At 42.5% G+C, this 24,693-nt stretch overlaps 1 protein-coding gene across 1 annotated transcript in view; it reads right to left on the bottom strand.

Moving 5' to 3' along the window:
* Positions 1-24,693, bottom strand: part of SPMIP4 (sperm microtubule inner protein 4) — a 54,327-nt gene that overhangs the window by 25,392 nt on the left and 4,242 nt on the right. The window contains exons 3-4 of the mRNA XM_063450707.1: positions 16,129-16,308; positions 1,044-1,115 (exon numbers count right to left, since the gene is read on the bottom strand). Coding sequence (XP_063306777.1) covers positions 1,044-1,115; positions 16,129-16,308 — 252 coding nt within the window. The remainder of the gene's footprint in view (positions 1-1,043; positions 1,116-16,128; positions 16,309-24,693) is intronic.

Below are 24,693 nucleotides of genomic sequence, written 5' to 3'. Positions count from 1 at the left end.
GTGACACTTACTCATGTACTCACACTCTAAGTCTGACAGCCCAACCGCTGCACGGAATATACCCATTGTTTATATATGTATCTGACCTAGATGTTTTTTCTGCAGCCCCCCCAATGCGATAGAAGATGATAGCAAGTTCTGCTGTGTTCTTGATCCCACATTAGATTAGCTAAGTCTTATTGATTCCACACATACTGCATAACTGTATAGTTTTACTTTTGATACTGCTCTGACTCCCAAACCTACCAAGTACAGGCCTCCACTTACTAAACGCATAACGTAACGGCTATGTATATAATGTGAATCACGCTTATCGTTACAGAGCAACCTTATAAGCATGGCGTGTTAGCCTCTCTCTCACCACCATCTATCTTACTAAGTTTTTAATGTTGGGCACACAGCCTGTTTATTTAACGCCAAAACATGCTATCCAGTGTGTACCTCACTTGTACTTACCCTCTAAAGATATGCAGACTGTGCGCTTAGACAGCCAGACGGTTTTACTAACCCTTAACAGCCATGCATGATCTCTAGCATTATTTTTATTTTACTCCGTAATCGTACCGCAGCGCACACAATACGTCTTGGTTCAGCCTGTTGTTAACTTAGCAACAACTTTTACTGTACACATACCTAATCTAGCATGTCGTTAGTTTACTCCTTTAATCTTACTTACGTAGTCAGCCAATATGACTGAATGTTACTCTATAATAACTATATATGCCTATCTAACTTGATAACACGATGTCGTTCAAAACATAAAATGAAGCAGACGCTCATGTGAGAATGTATCGATGCGATTGTTTACTGTCTACATGTGCATTTTCACTGATATATTTCTCCTTTTCTTCCTTTCTGTAACGTACTCATAATGCTTCAATAAAACAAAGATTGACAAAAAAAAAGTTAGTCCCCCCCCCCCCTGTAGTCTACCTGGCACATTTGCATACATTCTGTCTGTCTAAGCACAAGTTAATATACAGTTTACAAATGTGTGCAATAAATATCCACGTATTCTTATTTTATTTATTCTAGGTACTTACAGGTCATCACTAGCACGAACATTACTCTTTTTGAGCTGCGTAATTTCATAGTACTGCTTTATTGGAATTCCCCTATAATGAAGAAATCACATTGTAAGGCTGCTTAAATCAAATAAAATGTTTGAACAGTATTAATTCCACATGTAAGGGAAAAGTCTGAAATAAATCACAAACAAATCAAGAATAAAGCTGGTACTTTTAGGTAGCATCTTAATGGCTAGTATTAAAATGACTGTTATAAATGGCAGATTACATAAATAAATACAACTAAAGAGCAATCTATGTTTCTTAAAGCTCACTATATATACATATATAAACGCTGAGGCACTGCGTATCATATGGAGTCTTTGTTACTAAGCAATAATATTTATAAAGCAAGAAGCAGTCATTTGGAGAATACTGGGAGTTAACAGGACAACAGTATATAAACGTACATTAAGAGTTAGCAGGAGAATAACAGTATTCAAAATTATCAGTGGGCAGATACCAGACCTCCCAACAGTCCCGATTATGGCAGGACTGTCCTGGTTTTCGAGTCCTGTCTCAACACTAGGGAACTGCCCTTAGCAAGCACAGCGCAAGTGCATTATTAGACGTGGTTTCACTATGTTCAGGGCACAAGGACCCTTCAGTGAGCACTGGAACTGTGCTCGCTGCAGGGTCTGCTCTAAGTTGGCTTGCCTCTATAATGGACAGGCAGCCAGGCTGACCTGACAGGAATTTGAGCGGACCCACCCTCACCCCAAATCTGTCAATGGCCCGACCCCTTTATCTCCCTCCTATCTCTTCTTGATTCTCGGAATGCTGGAGTTTGAAGGTATGAAGTACTCTGTGCTAGTAAACATGGATTTGTGTGGATAATGCAAAAGTGGAGCGTCAGCATTTTCCTGGCAGTATCAGTGGAACCGCTCAAAAAAGAAGTTTGACATAACCTAAAGTAAAGAATTATGACTACATAACCGTGACAATGATCTATAGTTGTTATGGTGCTAAGAGTTTCCCTCTAAATAAACAGATATGAAAATGTTGGCTAGGCGCTAACATAGTGTAGGTAAGGGACATATGTATATATATGAATAAATACATGAGATAATGGCAGGGAAGGGTGGAAAATGTCGGAAGTTGTGACATAAAATACCTCTACACCCTTTAGTGATATGATGTGCTCAGCACAATGGAGCGTTCACAGAGATCTGTGCATGTCTAAGAGACTTAGACTCTGATTCCGTTGCACACTGATATCAATTGGTATGTGTTATCAATGTCATGTGCACAGTCTCATCTTACCTGTGATCACTTGTTAACATCTCCAGAGATACTATACATTATCATCACAGTTTGGCAGCTTGGTTGTCTCTAGAAACTACAGGCCACTTAGAACTATCCCAGGAGACAGTGGCTTACTAAGCAGGGGGTGGAGGGGCGGTCCTCTCCTGGTGCCACTCATTAGGGGAGGGGAGGGGGGGCGATCTACTGGTGAACAGCAGGAAGGGAGCACAGTGCACTCCCCTTCTGCCAGTCACAAAATGTAGTGTGGCTGAGCAGGCGGACTGCAGTAGTGCAGCATCTGTTCTCCTACCTGGTCTGACAGGAAGTGCTCACAGAGAGCACAGAACTGCTTCTTGTCAGACTGGGTACATGAAGCAGAAGCTCCTCCAAAAGAAGGGCACAGGAGGAAAGGGGGCAAAAAAGTGGGCACGAGACTCACAGAAGGGCTTGTGGCACAAAGACACACACAGAGGGGCTGTAGAGGGACAAAGACACACACAGAGGGGCTGTAGAGGGACAAAGACACACACAGAAGGGCTAAAGGGGAGACAAAGTGACACATAGAGGGGCTGGGTTTGCAAAGAGACACACAGAAAGCTGGGGGGACAAAGAGGCACATAGAAGTACTGGGGGATGGCAAAAAGACACACAGAGTGGCTGGGAAAGGGGAAAAAGAGACACACAAAAGGGTTGGGGAGAAAGAGGCACACAGAAGTGCAGGGGGGAAGAGACACACAGAGGGGAAGAGGAAAAAGACACACAAAGGGGTTGGAGCAGAAACAGACTCCTGCTGGGAGAAGAAAGAAGCCTGCCAGGGGAAGCCAGTTGGCCAGCCACAGCAGCAGGTCTGCCTGCCAGCCTGCTACAGCAGCTATCCAGCCTGCCAGCCACAGCAGCTAGCCAGCACCAGTAAGTATGGTGAGGAGAGCCAACTTGGACTTGATATCAGAGAGCTATGTTATGTTCTATATTGTAAATGGGGGGCCAGAGTGTTAGAGACCCCTCTCCAGTGCCCACTAAACTCCATTGTAGTCTCTAATTGGGCCATGAGGGGACTCTTTCTAACATACAGTTTAAAATTTTTGCAATGAATATTCCTGAAAATTTTAAAAACACTGTGGGTGTTTTCAACATTTTAAAGATGGGGTAGGGGATGGGGTTGGGTGCCATATAAAGGATCCGGCCGGGTGCCAAGTGCTCTAGGTACACCCCTGCCTGGAGTACTGTAAAACTGCAGTCTATAAACACTGTGTGCTAATGGTCCTTGAGGGGCTATTGCCCCATGCCCCCTTTAGAGCCCTCTCTGACATGTAGCCCCATGTGACAAAAGCACAGCTTAGTGGAAAGGGGCCTTGACAGGGGTTAGGAGGCGGGCATAGGAGGAAGCAAGCAGGGATTGGTGTTTTGTGGGTAAGGGGTTTGGCTATTTAAATAGGCAGACATCTTGGAAAGAGTCACTTTTAATTACCTACCTGGCTGAGTTTGTCCCACCAACCCTCCGTGGGTTTTGGTTTTCAGTTGGGTTGTCCTGTTTTGTCACAGCAGTGGGATAGGGAGCTGAAGGAGAGGAAATAGGCTCCCCATTAGGAAGATTATGGAAATGGCAAAATGTGGTTATTGGTAAGTTGGTAGGTTTCGAGTTCTGTCGGTAGCTCAGAACCTGGTGAGTTAGGGGTATCTGGGTATACCGCTGCCATGGTTAGTTTATAATAAATGTTGGCACTTTAAGTTATGTTCATGTTGGAATAATGTTATGTGTATATTTTTTTTTATATTGGGGGCATTGCTTTTTATATCTAACAGAAGGATATGGTTGTGAGGGTGGGGTATGGGGCAATGACCTGTTTTTTCTATGTTAAGGCAATTTTGACCCATATACCCTAAGAAAATTAAAGCTAACTGGAGGGGAGAGGACATAATAAGAACATTAGGAATGTGTGAGATGAGGTGGATTTTTTTTACCTTAATACACTAAGCCCCTCAGGTTTAAATAAAGATTGTGAGGTGTGTCATTTTTTGTAAATTTCCCTTATATTTTGTAACATTTTTTTCACTATTCATTTTTAATTATATTTTTTAGATTATATGCTTTTTAGATTCTTATGGATCATATATTGATTTTTCAAATGCGTTAGGATGTTGAATCTGTATACGTAACAAATTGTACTATGTTTCAATATATTAATCATATTTTATATATTACTAATTCACTTTCCCATACATGATCATTGAATTTGTGCAATAGTGGACTTCTTTTGCCATTACCGAGCGAAACTGGAAGTGATGTACCGCACCTTTGCATTATGGGATTAGTAGTCTAAAACTGCCGAAACGTAAGTGACGTTTTCGGGGAAATCCTAAATCACTTCTTTATTCCGGCCGCAATGAAGAGAGGCACCCCTTCAATAAACCAGGATGACGAACACCTACAGAAGGAAAACTCCGATTGGGTAATGGGTTCGGATGGGAGGGACTTTAAGCCTTTTAATTCTGGAACCAGGAACCCGACTTACCACCTATTGAAAAAGCCCTATCGGCAAAACGCATTTTGGAGAGACGAGGATAAGCATAAGGAATATACTTTTTATATGTTTTTACCCTATGTTCAAGTTGTTTTAATTTATCTTGTTTTATATTAGTAATAACCCCATTTTAAGTCACCTTACTGTCCATCCTTTGAAGTATCCTGTTTTTTCCTGGTTCCAAAGAAGGGAGTGTCACCCTCTAATATGACACCAAGTTCAAAGTTCTGAGCACATTATACAATAGGCTCTGAACCAGGTGAGCAAGTTTAATCAGTTTTTGGTTTTCTCACCTGGAAATATTGTTTGCACCCAGATTTCTTTTCTGTCTCTTTTCTATGTTACAATCACTGTGAAGATAATCCATACCAATCCAGTAGAAAGGAAAGGTTAATGTTGCCACCTATTTAAAGCACGGAAGCGACACTGTTTAGAAGAGCCTATAACGTTAAAAGGCGCTATGACGTGTGTGTGATATATACACAATATATACTATCTTCTAATTCGCAATACTTCACTATATTGTGCTTTATTCTATTATTTTTTCATGTATATGGAATACAATCCCCTGTATCTATAAGGGGAAGGAAGGTCTGCTAATTTTTAAGCGCTGCACTCACACTTATAGGTTTTAGCTGGTGGGGTAGATCACCTAAACTTTGAGTTACAATTTCTTTTTAATTGTGTTTTTTTGTCACAGCAGGCGGATGAAGGTCCTTGCCAGTCAGGGTTGGACCAGCGGTCCAGTGGAAATGGTTCAGGACTGGTTAATCCCCTCCCCTAGCCTCGGGATTAAGTTATGATGAAGGACATGCCCACTGAGCCAAAGCCAGTGGTTAGCATGGATGGTATTGGAAGGCCAGTTGGAAGGCCAATTGTGGGGTATGGAAAAGGGGGGAGGCAAGCGCCTAGGTTATGTAAATTGGTTGGCAAGGATCTGGTAATGGAAGTTAAGGTTAATGTGTTATGTTAATAATGGTATTGTTTTAAATAAAGTTGTGGCCTGTTTGTCATCATTTATGTCTTGCATCAAGTTATTCTGGGTAAGTTGTTATAAGTAGAAATGTCGCGAACATAAAATTTTCCGTTTGCGAACGGCGAACGCGAATTTCCGCAAATGTTAGCGAACCAAATGTTGATGCAGAGTCTGGTTTTAATCCATTAAGGGCATAAATCACCAAACATTCCTAAATTGTTTGGAATAACGTGCTTTAAAACATCAGGTATGATGTTGTATCGATCAGGTAGTGTAAGGGTTATGCCCGCTTCACAGTGACAGACCAAACTCCCCGTTTAACGCACCGCAAACAACCGCAAACAGTCCATTTGCACAACCGCAAACTCCCCATTTGCACAAGGTTGGATACCAAGCTAGCCATGTCCCGTTCCTTTTCCTCACTGATGTAATTGAAGGTCTCTTCCTCCACCCAGCCACGTACAACACCAAGGGTCCCCGAAAGGTGACAACAAGCCCCCTGGGACGCCTGCTGTGATTGGTCTTCCACCCCCTCAAAGCCACCTTCCTCCTCTCACTCCTCTTCTTCAGACTCCTCTCTCTGCGTTGCCTCTCTCTGCGTTATTATAAGATGTGTTAAGTAGTACTATTCCTATCAGTTTAATCCCTGTTACGTCCCCCTCATCAGGCCTTTTTTAGTCGAATGTATCGCCCACTGTCAGTCCCTTCGGGATCCATCCCTCATTCATCTTAATAAAAGTGAGGTAATCTAGACTTTTTTGACCTAGGTGACTTCTCTTCTCAGTGACAATACCTCCTGCTGCACTGAAGGTCCTTTCTGACAGGACACTTGAAGCGGGGCAGGCCAGAAGTTCTATCGCAAATTGGGATAGCTCAGGCCACAGGTCAAGCCTGCACTCCCAGTAGTCAAGGGGTTCATCGCTCCTCAGAGTGTCGATATCTGCAGTTAAGGCGAGGTAGTCTGCTACCTGTCGGTCGCGTCGTTCTCTGAGGGTGGACCCCGAAGGGCTGTGGCGATGTGTAGGACTTAAAAAGCTCTGCATGTCCTCCATCAACAACACGTCTGTAAAGCATCCTGTCCTTGCCAGCGTGGTCGTTGGAGGAGGAGGATTACTTTCACCTCTTCCCCTGTTAGATTCCCGTTGTGCTGTGACATCACCCTTATACGCTGTGTAAAGCATACTTTTTAATTTATTTTGGAACTGCTGCATCCTTTCCGACTTGCGGTAATTCGGTAACATTTCAGGCACTTTCTGCTTATACCGGGGATCTAGTAGCGTGGACACCCAGTACAGGTCGTTCTCCTTCAGCCTTTTTATACGAGGGTCCCTCAACAGGTACGACAGCATGAAAGACCCCATTTGCACAAGGTTGGATGCCGAGCTACTCATGTCCCGTTCCTCGTCCTCAGTGATCTCACTGAAGGTATGTTCTTCCCCCCAGCCACGTACAACACCACGGGTACCAGATAGGGGACAACGAGCACCCTGGAATGCCTGTTGTGGTTGGTCTTCCTCCTCCTCCTCAAAGCCACATTCCTCCTCTGACTCCTCTTCCTCACAATCCTCTTCCAGCGTTGCCACAGGTCCAGCAAGCGATGCTGATAAGGCTGTTTCTGGTGGTGATGGTGACCACAACTCTTCCTCTTCGTGCTCATCTACGGCCTGATCCAGCACTCTTCGCAGGGCATGCTCCAGGAAAAAAAAAATGGTATGATGTCGCTGATGGTGCCTTCGGTGCGACTGACTAGGTTTGTCACCTCCTCAAAAGGACGCATGAGACTACAGGCATTGCGCATGAGCGTCCAGTAACGTGGCAAAAAAATTCCCAGCTCCCCAGAGGCTGTCCTAGCACCCCGGTCATACAAATAGTCGTTAACGGCTTTTTCTTGTTGGAGCAGGCGGTCGAAAATTATGAGTGTTGAATTCCAACGTGTCGGGCTGTCGCAAATCAAGCGCCTCACTGGCATGTTGTTTCGCCGCTGGATATCTGAAAAGTGCGCCATGGCCGTGTAGGAACGCCTGAAATCGCCACACACCTTCCTGGCCTGCTTCAGGACTTCAGGGCAGATAGGAGTGCTGGTCTGGTGTGACTCTCTGCTTTCAGGCAAGTCAACCCCAAGACGGCGTGACACTGCCATATCCGGAATGTGGAATAGTACCTGGGGAGCTGGGGGGGGTGCCGTTGATGTGGAGCAAGACGCAGCAGCAGAAGAGGACTCAGCCAAGGAGGTTATGGAAGAGGATGGAGTAGGAGGAGTAGAGGAGGTGGCAGCAGACCTGCCTGCAAATCGTGGCGGTGTCACCAACTCCTCTGCAGAACCACGCATTCCATGCTTGGCAGCCGTCAGCAGGTCTACCCAATGCGCAGTGTAGGTGATATACCTGCCCTGACCATGCTTTGCAGACCAGGTATCAGATGAACCCTTGCCCCAACACTGTGTGCCAGACATGCCATTACTTCCTTTTGCACAATCGAGTACAGGTTGGGGATTGCCTTTTGTGCAAAGAAATTTCAGCTGGGTACCTTCCACTGCGGTGTCCCAATAGCTACAAATTTTTGGAACGCCTCAGACTCCACCAGCTTGTATGGTAAAAGCTGTCGGGCTAAGAGTTCAGAGAAGCCAGCTATCAGATGCCGGGCAAGGGGGTGACTTTGTGACATTGGCTTCTTACCCTCAAACATGTCCTTGACAGACACCTGACTGTGGGCAGATGAGCAGGAACTGCTCAAGGCGAGAGACGGAGTGGCGGATGGTTGAGAGGGGGCAAGGAGGACCGCAGTGGTTGACGTGGCTGAAGATACTGGACCAGGAGGAGGATGGCGGCTTTAAGTTTGTGTGCTGCTTGTACTCATGTGTTGATCCCATAGGTGTTTGTGATGTGCGATCATGTGCCTTCGCAAAGCAGTTGTACCTAGGTGGGTGTTGGACTTCCCACGACTCAGTTTCCTTTGGCACAGGTTGCAAATGGCATCGCTGTTGTCAGAGGCAGACACACAAAAAAATGCCACACTGCTGAGCTCTGCAATGACGGCATTCTGGTGGTGGCAACAGCATGCGTTGATTGGCGTGCTGTCTGGCTGACCCCGGGTGCCGATGCATGCTGTCTGACTGTGCCACTAGCTCCTTGCGACGACCTCCCCCTGCTTCCAACTCGTCTCCTCCTCCTCTCTGTCTCCCCATCTGAACTTTCCCCCTGTTCTTCTTCTTCTTCTCTTATAGCGGGCACCCACGTGACATCCACGGACGCATCGTCATCATCAACCGCTTCACTTGTATCTGACAACTCCGCAAAGGAAGCAGCAGCGGGTTCAACATCATCATCATCACACCATACGTCCATGTGTGTAATGCTGCTTGACTGAGACATATCCCTGTTATCTACATCCTCTGGCAATAATGGTTGTGCATCACTCATTTCTTCCAACTGATGTGTAAATAACTCCTCTGACAGATCAAGTGAAGCGGCTGTGATGCTAGTGTTGTAGTGTTGGTGGTGGCGGCAGGCAGGCGAGTGGTAACTTGAGAGGTGCCCAAAGCTAAGCTGGAGGAGGATGGTGCGTCAAGGTTCCGAGCGGAAGCTGTAGAAGATTGGGTGTCCTGTGTTAGCCAGCCAACTATGTCCTCAGAACTTTTCGAGTTCAGGGTACATGGCCTCTGAACACTGGGCATTATTCTAGGGCCAAAGGGAATCACAGCACCACGACCACGACGGCCCCTGCGGGGTGGCCTGCCTCTGCCTGTCATTTTTTTTTTTTTGATTAGTGGTACTATGCGTGCAAGCTACTGTGACAACAGATATGAGTGGCACTGGCAGAAGTTGGCAGAGTAGACGCTGTAGGCCTGACACACACGCTTGCAGACAACTAACTGCTATTCAATCTATTACAGTCAATTGTATTTTTTTTAAATGTACACTACTGTTACACCAGATATGAGTTGCACTGGTGTGACACTGTGCCCTGGCAGGCCCTGAAACGCACACGTGTGAAGGAAACTGACTACTATTATTTCACAGTCAAATTTCTATTTTTTTTTTTTTTTAAATGCAATCTATTGTGACACCAGATATGAGTGGTGGCACTGGGCAAGTGGGCACAGTATACGCTGTGAGCCTGACACAGAAGCTGGCAGGCAGGCAACTGCAATTAGATCAGACAGGAAAAAAAAAAAAGCATACTGATGTTTTAGCCCTAAAAAGGGATTTTTGGGGTGCTGTCCTTACAGCAGAGATCAGATGAGTCCTTCAGGACTGTAGTGGACACTGAATACACTAGCCTAGCTATACATTTCCCTATTAAATCAGCAGCAGCTACACTGTCCCTCCTCTCACTATGAATGCAGGGGGTGGGGCCTAGCTGTCATGGAGGAAAGACGCACTTCGTGTGAGCTCCCTCAATATCGCACTTTAAGCAGCTATCAACAAGCGAATTTCACCCCAGAAGGGGATGACCCAGCAATGTTGCTCCTACCTGACCGACCCGACATGCTTAATAGCGGTCAGCAACTCGACAGAGTCTTACTTACCTCCGCGTGGCAAGTGTGGCCTGGTGCTCACCAGGCGGGAGAGGCGGCCGATCTCCCGATCCTGGGATGCCCAGGAGCAGCTACTTCCCGGCAGGAGCTCTGTTACCCCCTTCTCGGACCGGTAGGGGGTTATCCTGGTCCACCCCTGAGAGGCTGTCTGGAGCTAATGGACGCACAGAGCACAGCCGCCCAGGCTGACATACTCATCTGCGACTCTCCCAATATGGCGGCAGCCGCGTGTCCTCCTGGTACCAGCAAAGCATGGCAGGATATTGAGTCTAAGCTGGACAGACTCTTTAATCAATCAGTCAAGCAGCCGCGTGTCCTCCTGGTACCAGCAAAGCATGGCAGGATATTGAGTCTAAGCTGGACAGACTCTTTAATCAATCAGTCAAGCAGTCCCCATTAAAATCCACCAACGCAAAAGGCGTCGAAGACGGGACCGGAGGCACAAACAGAAATGCAGAGCCTGCCCCACGTCAAGCACTCGCCTCCACCTTAAGCCACCACAATCCACCTCAAGCCACGAACCCGGCACTCAGCCAGAGACTTGCCTTTGTTTTTCCAGGTATCAGGGACTCCCAGGGTCTGCACCTCGCGTGCAGAAGGGATCGGATGAGCACAAGCAGTAAACAGCAGCCTGCCAAGCATTTCCCACTATAGCCGATGCTCCACACCATGCCTTTGATCACATGAACTGCTCTCTGCACATTAACTAATCGTAAAGTAGCAAGCGTTGAAACATGTCATTATTTCACCTCCTAAAGAGTTTATTGTCGTAGTTCGTTACATGCCTTTACCTTAACCGTTCATGTCTTATGTTATTCACTAGTCTCCTCTCATGGGGCGACTCACACTTGATTTATAACTAGTGGTGGAGCTGCTGATTTGAATACACAGTTGATAACTTCCACGCTACACCCTAAACATGACAGCCATCTTTTACACCAATGTACTGCTATATACTCATACCCTCAGTGCAACTAGCTATGATATACGCACGTTCAGCCTAGCATGCTCAAATATAACACACTTCTGTCTAAATAAAAAAAAAAGAATGCAGCTTCCGAATGAATCTAAAATGGATGCTGTCCAGGAGGTGGGAGGGTCTGGGAGGGAGGGTCTGCTGCTGATTGGCTGGAATGTGTCTGCTGACTGTAAGGTCAAAGTTTACTCAATGATGACGAATAGGGGGCGGACCAAACATCGCATATGTTCGCGCGCAGTGGCAAACGCGAACAAGCTATGTTCGCCAGGAACTATTCGCCAGCGAACTATTCGGGACATCTCTAGTTATAAGTAAAAGGCGTTTCTTCCTACACTATCCCAACTACCTTCACACATGTATATAAGGGAGTAATGTCACAAACGTATAATTGCTAACAAGAAGGAACATGTGTTAAGAAAAAATATATAATATTAAGAAATGCCTTGTCATCATGCGATATACAGAAAACCAGACATGTTATGTCGTCCACCTTCTTACTAATGTTTACCAACACATTCATTAATAAATGATTTTTAGGCATTTAAAAAAAAACAAAAAAAACACAAGCTCTCCTAACGCTCAAGTGGTTAACAAAACAAATAGCTGTTGTGTTCCCTTCCTTCTAGAAATGACAGTGTGATTTACCCATCAGATATAATATCAATAAACATTTTTCTGACACACAGAGGGGTTTAACGAAAGAAGAAAAATGCTGTCACCCACAATTTAAATGATTAGTGTCTGCCAAAGCAGTAGGATATTTCTATTCACACTCCTCATCCTGCTTACAGAAATGATAAAATATTGCTTCCATATACATGTGTGATTAATAAAACAGTGGTCCACTTGTGTTTCAGGATGTTGATGGAACTCTATGTACAATGAACCATGGAGGCCATTTTGTATTTTGCATTGTACTTTGTCGTGACCAGGGATGCAGGTCTATATCTGGGGAGATCTCAAACGCGCGGTTCATGCAAGACGACCAAAGACTTTGCATGACCTGGAGGCATGTTGCCAAGACAAATGGGCAGCTATACCACCTGCAAGAATTAGGGGCCTCATAGACAACTATTATAAAAGACTGTACGCTTTAATTGATGCTAAAGGAACCAATACACATTATTAAGAACCAAGGGTATGCAGACTTTTGAACAGGGCTCATTTTATTTTTTCCTTTGTTGCCATGTTTTGTTTTATGATTGTGCCATTCTGTTATAACCTACATTTGAATTTTAATCCCATAAGATATAACAGAAATGCTCACTCATGTTTTCTTTAAAAATGGTACATACATGACCAATTCTCCAAGGGTATGCAAACTTTTGAGCACAACTGTATCTATGAAGGCACACAGAATCTATTCTAGATGTCAGCTGCTAAATAGTGATAAACATTAAATTGGTTTCCATGGTGATTGCAATTTATTTAGTACTCAGATCCAGAATATGATTTTACTAGTAATGTCAGTGTTATGGTAGAATAGTTAAAAGATTGAAGTTTACTAAGCAGTGCAAATGATACAGATCCAAAGTCCACAGGTGTGTATCACCAGACTGCTTGTAAACCTGGGTAAAGTATATTGCTTGCAATTCCTCAATAGATCGGGTATGTATTATAGCTTAGCAATCCAATATCTCTTACTAAATAGGGCTCTTGGGTATCAGAACCGTCACTATAATTGGTCAGGGTTTTTACTTTGTACCATTTCACCTGAATCCAGTCCAAAGAGTCGTTTACACTGACTTATTACAGAACAGAAAGTGGAATTGTTGTGGGTATATATTATGTAGTAGCACTATAAACATTATGTATATAGTACTGTATAACAATATAACATTTGATATAGATAACCAATGCAGTAGGTTAAAACGGACACACCCTCAATCTGAAATATTTCCTGCAAAAATATGAGACACCTCGTTCTATACCTAAATAAAAAAAACAACCCTTCCCAAAAAACAAAAATAGGAGTTAGGAACAGAAGATAATCTATGAATTTATCTTCTTACGTGTCTATGTCTCCATCTATATGTTCATGTATGTATTGCACTATGTATCTCTGTATGTGTCAATATGAGGATATGTCTCAATTGCACTCTATATCTGTCTGAATAGGTATTGCTCTATGTATGTTTCTATATTTGTGTGCATGCTTATATCTATGCGGGTATATGTATCAGTCTGTATATTTATGCGTGTATCTGTTTATATGGTTTGTATATATCTATCATTTTATCTAAATGGCTTTTTATATTTGTTTTTATCACTTTTTTATTTTTAGGTTGCTTGTCCGTTTGCCATCACGGACCGGAGGGGAGATCAGTGATCTCCCGCCCCAGCCCACACTGGCACATTGCTGGATGGCTGGCAGGGGAGGGAGAGGGAGAGAGAATCCGGGGGAGCTCTTACCTGCAGCTCCGCCGAGTTCTCCTCTGGCGAGCACGGAGCGTTGCCGCGGTTACCATGGCAACGCTTCGTTCTCACGAGAGTGAACTCTACCCTGAGCTGCAGGTTAGAGTTCACTCTCGCCACTAGAACCACCAGGGACTGGAAAGAAAGCAATGTTTTCCCTTGCCTCAGCAAAGGTAAGAAGGGAGGTGGGACATTAGCTATATTTTTTGTAATTGTTTAGTAATTTAAAAAATATATCTTTAACCTGCCCCCCTACCCCCTCACACAAACTATAACCCCCTACACACTGCACCACACACAAATATACAGCCCCCCCTTACACACACAGCCCCCCCTTACACACACAGCCCCCCCTTCACACACTGCCCTCCTTTACACACACTGCCCTCCTTTACACACACTACCCCCCCTTACACTCACTGCCCCCCCTTACACACCCTGCCTGTTTCAGGAGATATACATAACACTCACATAGCCCCTAATACACACTGCCTCCCTTATAGACACAGCTCCCACTTACACACATAGGCCCATATACACACACTGCCCCCCCCTTACACACATAGCCCCCAATACACACACTGCCCCCCATACCCACACAGACAACCCTCACACAAAAACACACTGCCCCCTTATACACACACTGTGCCACTCACACACACTCTACTAGACAGCCACTAGAGGGACTTCGGGAATTGAAACAGACTGTTCGTTATCTGATGCTGGACATTCCCACCCCCTGCATGAGGACCTCCAGCGTCAGATTTTCCCCATAGGAAAGCATTGAATAATGCTTTCTTATGGAGAGATCCTTATGCGAGCGCGGCCATTGGTGCGCATGTGCATTAGGTCTCCCCCGCCGGCGGACAACAGCGGGGGAAGAACATAGGCGGAGCTGTGCCAGCGCCGAGGGACATCGGCACTGGATTCAGGTAAGTGACTGAAGGGGTTATTAACCCCTTCAGCACCGCGGGAGGGGGCCTTGACAGAGGGGGAAGCTACGGTGCCAGGAAAACGAGTTTGTTTTCCTGGCACTGTAGTTTCCCTTTAAGTAGTAACTTTTGTTCCCTGCTCTTTTTATGAACTTAATTGCTGTTAAATAATATACAAATAAATATAAAATAAAAACTTGAGTTGTGCAGTGGGGTTATTAATTAGGCTGCAGTTTCTCTAAAATCCTTAATAAAATTATACTATACAATTAAATTATACTTTTATTTTACAAGTATAAAAAAATATAGAATTGTTTCAAATTATATAAAATGTACTTAAAGTTACGATTATTTGATTAGCTGTGTCTTTATATTATGCTGTATTATGCGATAAAGTTTTCTTCATTGCTGGCCGCCCAGTATCTACAAACAGTATCCTCTGGCACTATCTAGTGGACACATATTATTAAGCACTGTAATTGTTTTGTGGTTTCGAATAATGCGAATATTATGAACACAGCATACTCTGACATCTAGTGGACAACTATGAAAATACCTTTGTCAAAAGCATATATTTAACAGTTGCTTTTCTTCAGTAGCTGTGACAATGGTGGATTTGCTAAAGGACAAAGTGATCAGCTACTTATATGCCCCAAACTATTGTAAATAAAAGCTAATTTATATGCATTTCAAAATAGCTGATGTCATTGCCATAGAAAGAGTATGACAAATGATTTATATCTATTCCACGGGGGTAGTGCATTGCTATAAGATTAATATGATAATTGTGGCTAAACAAAAATGACTAGATTTGTGGGTTCCATCTGGCAGTGTTCACAGCAGGTGAATCATGTTCAGTTTGTCCAGAACTTTATCAGCATTATATAAACTGAAGATACAATTCAGAAACCTCTACACAGCCCATTTCCATCATGTGTTTCAAAGTGGGCTTCACCATAAGGATTATGCTCATATATGTTTTTTTTTCTTTTTTAAATGCAGTCAGATCTCCCTTCCACAATAAATTACAATTCCACCATTCTGTTTGCTACACTATGGATTTAATTAAATTACTACCACTATGAGACATAATGAAATTATGAGCAACAGGAAAACAAGTTTCCTTTTGTTCGTTTAGAAGGTTTTGGATTCAGATTATCATCTTGATTATCATCTTGATTTGACGAGGTAACATGATGTTCTGCAAAGGTAATAACCCACCCCAGCCCCCCAAAATAAAAAAACACGTAAGAAAAATAGATACACATTTTGCTTTCTCTATGACATCACTGAACATTAGTGGTGTCACTGATTCTTAAAAATAAGTGTGCCAAGTAATCATAAATGAACAAATTTCTGCAGAAAAATAAATAAATCTTACCTTGTAACCATTTCATATTTCTATTTTTGAAGAAAAATCCAACCTTTAAACACAGGAGTGGGAATATGACTTACCTTGGCCAGGTGTCTCCACCATAGCCATAATGTTTGTGCCCCTTTGCCTCCAATGGTGGAGGTTCAGTTTTCGGTCTATGGTCATCGGGCAGTGATACTGGTCCTATTCCTCCATATTCTCTCTCTCTTCCCCATGGAAGTCTAGGTGGCACAGCGGTTGTTGCAAGGTACTCTTCATATCTGTGTTTTTTTTTACATTGAACAAAATATATTAGCAAATAAATAAAAAGATTTCTAGATAATCAAACATACATTTCAAACAAAAGCATTTTTATAATACACTTTGTTATTTTAAGATCTGTGTGTTCTTCGGGTTGCTTCTCAACTCATGTTTTTTCAGATGTCTACCAACTGACCAAGGGTGGTTTTGACATAAGCATCCATTAATTCTGTCAAAGTCCATGGATTTGGTAAGAGCGTGGAAAGTAATTTCTAGACTACTCATTATGTATATTAAAGTCCTCCAACCTATGCCAATCAGGGGCACGGCCATAGATGCTCAAATGCTAGTTTTAAACGTTTAGTAGATATGCCCATGTGGCAGGTTGGAACATATGGAGGTTTAAATCCTCTCTAATAGTAATATGGGTCTTATTAACCCCCTTTGGTATTTTATTTTTATTTTTTTAATGTGGTGGCAGGGTAGCAAGTGCTGGCCAGCTGCCGCATAATTAACCCTTGTGCAGCCAAGGTTTTTTTTAATATAGTTAAAAATATATATATATATTTTTTTTTAATTTATTTATTATTGCCATTTATATAGCGCCAACAGATTCCGTAGCGCTTTACAATATTATGAGAGGGGGATTTAACTATAAATAGGACAATTACAAATAAACTTACAGGAACAATAGGTTGAAGAGGACCCTGCTCAAACGAGCTTACATTCTATAGGAGGTGGGGTGTAAAACACATTAGGACAGGAATTTACAATCAAATTCAGGCATGTTCATGGTATTGCATAAACAATGTCTGGATTTTTCAGTCCATATGTAACTGAATAGTTTTGCTCCTTTTGGTGCTAGGCCATTTGGATTGTTGCGATTCTGCCCAAGTTTATCCCTTTAAATACATACTCCTTAATGCTTTAGCTTCAATATTTAGACTCTAAATTTTAGAGGGACTATCAAGGCCAAAGTTTTTGTGAAGCGTATACTATGTCATTTTGTCTCTAGTCTTAGGAAACCAACTGCGCCTGGGATGCATATGGAGAGAATTTGAATAAGATATTGCACAAAATCCTGATAATGTGTTTTGAAGGAATCGGAGACAAATAAGAGTTTTAGTTTGGGATATCATGATGCAGACAGTGAACATGCCTAGTTTGAAAGATACATCAAATGAGAAACGTAACCATGTATGTCCAGGTTACTAGGGTTTCTAAGGTTAGGTCATACAGCCAGTGGTGTATCCTGGTTTTGTGCTGCCCTAGGCAGGACAAAACTCAGGCGCCCTCACTCCCCCCGCGCCACCCCCACCCAACCTTTCCCCCCGCCCCGCATTCTAAATACACACACACACACACTCGCTAACAGAAACACACACACACTAACAGACACACTCACACCCACTAACAGACAAACACACTCACTCACTAGCAGACACAAACTAACATACACACACACTCACAGGCAAACACACACTAACAGACACACACACACTAACAGACACACACACACTTACAGACACAGACACACACACTAACAGACACACACACACTAACAAACACTGACACAGACACACACTAACAGACACAGACACACGCTAACAGACACACACTCACCCACCCACATTAACACATTTTTTTTTAATTTATTTTTAACACATTTTTTTAAAATTTATTTTTAACACTTTTTTTTATATTTATATTTAACACATTTTTTTTTAATTTAACACCCCCCCCCCCAGCCTCCTTACCTTTGGGAATGCTGGGGAGGGGGGGTGTCTCTTCCTCCCTGGTGGTCCAGTGGCTGCTGGGCGATCGGGCGGCACTGCCTGGCTGCCGGCCGGCCGGCGAGGGAGCATTTCCCCTGAGCTGTCTGCTCAGCTCCCTCGCGCGCCTCAGAGTGAGGCTGGGAGCCGGAATATGACGTCATATTCCGGCTCCGCCTCCCAGCCTCACTCTGCGGCTGGCGAGGGAGCTGAGCAGACAGCTCAGGGGAAGTGCTCCCTCGCCGGCCGGCCGGCCGCCCGCCCGACCGGCAGTGCCGCCCGATCGCCCAGCAGCCCGCCGGCATGTCTGTTAGCCGCAAGGCTAACAAGACATTTGCCTTGGGCATTTGGGGGCGGCTTTTTTTGCCGCCCCCTGGAAAATGCCGCCCAAGGCAAATGCCTTGTTTGCCTCGCGGCTAATACGCCCCTGCATACAGCAATGGACATAAGGGGCATCCCTAGAACCATTATATATTGGGAATTTAGAGTGTAGAAAACCCAAGGTTATTGCTGAAACTGTGGGATTTTTGTAGAGAATTTAAACTGCCAAAATAAATTATTGGGAGAGTTGTTGGCCTATATGATGGAATACGTTAATATATATATTTAATCATGTTGAACGAGTTAGTCAGTTTATCTGTACATCCTAGCCATCCATAGACACGTAAAGGATGATATCATACCCACATTTACAAAGCACAGAATGCATTTTCACATGTAACATTAATACCTGGTACATTTGCAAAATAAAGCATTTTACAGGTACACTATAGTCACCAAAACCGCTTTAGCTTAATGAAGCAGTTGTTGTGTATAGATCATGCCTCTGAAGTCTCACTGCTCAATACACTGCCATTTAGGAGTTAAATCACTTTTGTTTCTTTTTATGCAGCCTTAGCCCTACCTCCCCTGGCTGTGACTGACACAGCATGCATGAAAACAAAATAGTTAAATTTTCCATCAGATGTAACTTATTTTAAAAGTTTGTATCTTCTGCTCTGTAAATTGAGCTTTAATTATATACAGGAGGCTCCTGCAGAGTCTAGCAAGCACAGCAGGAGATAATATATTCTAAATTAAACAACATTTGTAATAAATTCTTACTTCCTGGTAGATGATTCTTTACAGGACGTATTTAGGAAAGCTGTGCAAGTCACATGCAGGGAGGTGTGACTAGGGCTGCATAAACAAAATGATTTAACTCCTAAATGGAAGAGAATTGAGCAGTGAGACCACAGGGCTATAATCTATACACCAAAACAGCTTCATTAAGCTAAAGTTGTTTAGGTAACTATAGTGTCTCTTTTATTTTTGAAACAGAAGCAATGGGATATATTTTAACAAGAGCAAATATAACACAAAGTCAAAAAATACATGCACGTAGAATTAAATGTTTACAAAAACCTAAAAACTAAAACAAAGAAAGAATAAAGCTTGACCAATTGGTACAGTAATTCGTACATATATTTGAAGGGTACACAACATGCAAATTGTATGTTTATTCAACCACTATATTCTGTTTAGTTTTGTTTATCTGAACAACTGAGTTATGGTAAAAATGTGCAGAAGGCCATTGTATTCTGGCCATTATTTGATATGGCAAGATTTAACTCTCTGTTTGTGCTTTAGAATTAAAAATATTCCTGAAAATATATGTCCTGTGTGAAAGAACATAACAATGTATATAGCATGCAACTGTTATCAAATATATGGCATAAACCTTCATTTGGGCCAAAAATGAATACATTGCATTATCATTAATTATTCACCACTCCCTACCACTGCCGTTAACCCCACTATACCATGGAGAGCAGTGGGATATCTAGAGTAACCACAGGAGACGTGGTAATTATTATTCCACCCTATATACTCTGAGGGTAAGGTATATATAGTGGGCCCTAACGCCTTAGCCGACACATTCAAGGATCAGGGGATGTTTGGCTATGTGCCAATGGCAGAAGATGACTTCAGCATCCCAAAGAGAGTCAGAATATGTCAGGATAATATAGGCCCTGCACCTATGTGTGGTTAGGTGATCCTAAGCACATAGTCATTTATTCAGTGATACACTGGCCCTTTCCCCTCTTCACTCTAGATGATATGAAATCTATACATTATTTAAAGTCTTTAATAGATATTTTTAAGTCCACCTACCCTACTAAGTCTTAAACAGGAAGGAAGGTGGGTGTGAAGTTTAGTTGGATGAGGAGGATATAAAAAAAGTATACTGGTCGAGTTAGCATCCATAATGTTTGCAAGACAAAAGCAAAACAGAAGGCTGATCAACCAGTGGTGCTATAGATATTAAATTAAACAGCAAATCTATGAGCTCTAAGATGCAAGTGCTGAACTTTAAAAGAATTTTATGTTGGTATAGAACACCAGCAGTGATGCACAACATGAATGTGGACACTCCAGACACATGTTGGAGATGCGAGATTGGAGTGGGCACACTTCTACACATCTGGTGGACATGCAAAAGATCTCCCCCTACTGGAATCAGATACACTCACCAATTCATGAGATACTCAACATGGATATTCCATTGCAACACATGCCGATGCTTCTGCAACATACAAAGTTACCGACTGTACAATACAAAAAGTCCTCAACAAAACACTTGCTGATTTTAGCAAATTTCCTGATCCTGACGCAATGGTGTAGCCTGGAAGTGCCCACTGTTTGGCAGTGGTTGGCAAGGGTTGAGGAATTATACGATATGGAGTCACTGACGGCAAGGGGCACAGAGAGTATTGCGAACAAACATGGGCACCTTGGAGGAACTACATGGTGCTTTGTTTGAAGGAGGCAGATCAGCTGGTTAGTGGTTCAACACAGGTAGTGGAGTAAGGGCGGGTATGGCCGTGAGATTGGAGGAGTGGGAGCAACGGAGGAAATGGACAGGTTTGGGCCTGGCGGCTGTCCATTAGGGCTGGGAAGCCCCCTTTTTTTCTTTTCTTCTTTTTCCATTTCTTCTCTCTCCCCTCTCTTGACCTACTTCCTCTTCCCTTTACCTACTAAGTGGGGACGGTAGAAGACTGAATGATCGGAGTATTTGAATTAGATAGGAATAGCAGAGGGGTCTGAACAGACATACTCACAAAGGTCAAACCTTGCCAGCAGGGGTTGAACAAGTAACGCCACTAACTGGGCATTGGCGCCGTTATACATCGCAGTCACTCAACATGGTACATACCCCTAATCCACAATAGGTATCTGTGAGCTATGCAGCAATCAGTCAGTGGGTGGCCATATAAACATCATGTGCAAATCACCATAGTTCTTGCACTTGAGAAACTCAGAGCAATATCAGACTGCAATACACTAAATGTCTGATTATAATGAGTCAGTAGGATATTATGTGTTTGGGACCTTTCTGCAAAACTACTCTCTGTTTTTCTTGTTCAAAAAAGTTTATTTTTTTTAATGTTAAATATTTCCAGCCCAAGCTCAAGCATTAACAATGTTTTTAAAACACATTAAACAACAAATATAATAATCAGTATTTAGAAGTAATCATTTCAGGTAATACTTTGTAGGTACATGTGTTAGGGTACTAGTATCTCATATACATTTATATGCTTCCACTGGAGACCCCAGAGCTTATAGGAATGCAAGCATGACTTATATATCACCAGTACATGGCAGGCCAAGATTTCTCCTCCTCCTTTCAACTGTGATCATGACATATTAATGAGGAGGAAGGTGAAAATTGAGCTTTGATGTCTGATCCCTGAGTAACTCACTGGCCACAAAAGCCCAAGGCTAGCCCTATGGAGAGGGCCATAAATCTTCAAGAACCATTATCTCAATGACCACAATTTTCAAAATCAGTACTTTACTAAGGGTGTTTCTAATAGTTTTATAAATATCTCCATGAGAGCATAACTGCAAAGTTACTACATTCTGAACCATTAGTTGTACTTGAAGGCTGATTAGGAAACCCCTAATGAACAGCAAATGTAACCATTATTTATACCTAGACCTAACATTTTTGGGAAGGTTTATGCCCAGGTATACTATGTAATTTTGTCTCCAGTCATAGGGAGCCAATTGCACCTGGGATGCATATGGGAGAATTAGAGATTTTGATACAGTTACCTTATGACAAGATATTGCAGAAAATCCTGATATTGTGTTTTGAAAGATTGGGAGAGAAGTAAGAGGTTTGATTCAGGATATCATGATGTAGTCGGCAAACACACCTATTTTGAAAGATATATTAAGGGAGAAACATAGCAATGTATGTTCAAGTTACTAGGGTTTCTAATGTCCTGTTTCCACAGTTCGGGTCGGTACGGTCTTGTACGCTATTTTGAGTGTTTCCATTATAAATGTGGCCCATACAACCGAACCAAACCGCACCATTCTTGGGCCCCCTTCAGATGTAGGTCCATAAGAAATGGTATGGTACGGTTAGGGCGGAGCTACTGGCGTCACACTATACAATCCTTTGATTGGCGGACAGGAAAACGTCAATGCTTGCGAAAAATGACACGCTAGGCATTTGGTCTTAACCCTGCATGCCCCCTGGCGGTCCGACTTGCAGAGAAATGCTCACCTGAATAGGCTGGGCCATTCTAACCCTTCCGAACCGTACCGACCCGAACCATACCGCTCAGTGGGAATAAGGCATAAGACTAGCTCATGCAACAGTGTCCCCAAGTTTACCAGTTTTGAGGTAAAAAAAATATCTAAATTTTAAATTCTCACCATAGGCATCCCTGGTGCAGTTGGTTCCCTTTGGCTGGAGACAAAATTACATAGTATACCTGAGCATTAACTTTCCCAAAAACTTGAGGTAGAAAAATAGAATGTGATGGCAAATACGAACCATTCGGATCATTTAGTCTGCCCAATTTTCTAAATACTATTTTTTTTTTTAAATAAATAATAGTTACAGTTAGATTGTTCTTGCTGCCCAATTTTGTTCTATTCTTTACAATGTTGTAATCTTTAAGACTACAATCTAAATCTTTAAGACTCTTAATCTACAATCTTTAAGACTTTGCTACATATGTTTAATGCAGATTCCCCTGGCAATCTTAGCCCACCTATGGCGGGCTATGGTACAGATGTAATAGACACTCGTTGAAACTATATAATACTACAAGGAGGAGCACAACCAAGTAAAATGCAAGAAAGCTTTATTACACAACCCCCCCCCCCCAAACAAAAACTGTGCACATGCGTGATTAGACACTTCTGCCTTCATGCCGGCGGATGCAGCCTGTGGTCCGCAGTTCCTCACTTCTTTCTTTCTCTCACATGATGTAACGCACTTGCGTTCCACTCGACTGCCTTTGGGAACCGAGGTACTACTGCTGATGTACTCTAACTCTGAATATTGATCGTTGGTTTCCCTATTTACCAAGAGGCATCACTGATATGGAGGTATGAGATAGTTGTTCTATATATAGGTAGGACACATGATATAGATTTGTCATCAGCACATTTTGACTATACATACAATGTGAGGATCATATGGTTTTCTACTTATGCTGTACATGGTATTCTATCCATATATGTTGTATTATTATAAGTTTTATTTTGTTATTCTCTCTTTGGATCCAATAAGTATTTTTCATGTGTCTGATAAAGTGATATGTTTTGTTTGTATATTGGTTACCTTATCAACCATAGTCATGTGACTATGATTGTGGGAGTTCCAATTATTCATGGGTGGCCACCCATTTCACTCAGGTGTATTTCATTTTGTTAATATATAGATTGGTATATAAAGGTTATTAGGTCCTCTGTACCACATGCTCCCTTGATAAAGGCGGTTTTGGCGAAACGTTGGGGGCTATTTTTTTTATTTTGATGTCTGTACCCTCTTCTCATATTTCCTGTTTTCTTTGGTATGTATCTTTTTGTTTATCAGTATATACAGGTATCATAATACAGTTTTTATGGATAAGTGGCTACACCACTTCTATTGGATCATTTTGATTACAATCATTTTTTCCTATTTTGGCTTTATTTGCAGTTGTTATTTGCATATTTGACAGAGATGTTTCTACATTTCTAATTCTTTGATATCTATGTTGCTATCTGTTATACATGTGTTTTTTTGTGTGTAATATAGCTTTCTTGCATTTTACTTGGTTGTGCTCCTCCTTGTAGTATTATATGATTATATCTATAACCTTTTGGAAATGGGGCTTTTGGAGTGAGCCCACTTTCTTGCATTAATTTTCCTAGTCTAATGGTGACGACTGTTTCAACGGGTGTGCCCAACTGTCCCTTGTTAATATACTCGTTGAAACTATGGCATGTTTATTTATCATATGTTTTATTCCACCCTCTAATAAATTAGAATAAATTATAATTTCATTCTGATTCTTTTATCCATGCAAAATAAATATATGCTCTTCCTTGATTTTCCTTTAATCAAGGATCCGGAGGATGTATAATGAGAACAAGATAATTACATACAATACAGGAAACATAGTGTATACTATCAAAAAGAAGAATGCATATGGTGATTCTAGGATTTTAATGATGTAGCAACCAACTCGCAAACACACCACCCATTCAAACTCTCAGCATTCCAAGATATTATAAAACCGAGCAAGAACTAGCAAGAACATGGCCAGTCAGAAGTGGAAGTATTTAACCCCTTAAGGACAC

This window comes from Pelobates fuscus, chromosome 4, assembly GCF_036172605.1.
Source record: "Pelobates fuscus isolate aPelFus1 chromosome 4, aPelFus1.pri, whole genome shotgun sequence".
Lineage (NCBI taxonomy): Eukaryota > Metazoa > Chordata > Amphibia > Anura > Pelobatidae > Pelobates > Pelobates fuscus.
The sequence above is the reverse complement of the archived record's forward strand: the minus strand, read 5'-3'. Positions and strand labels throughout refer to the sequence as shown.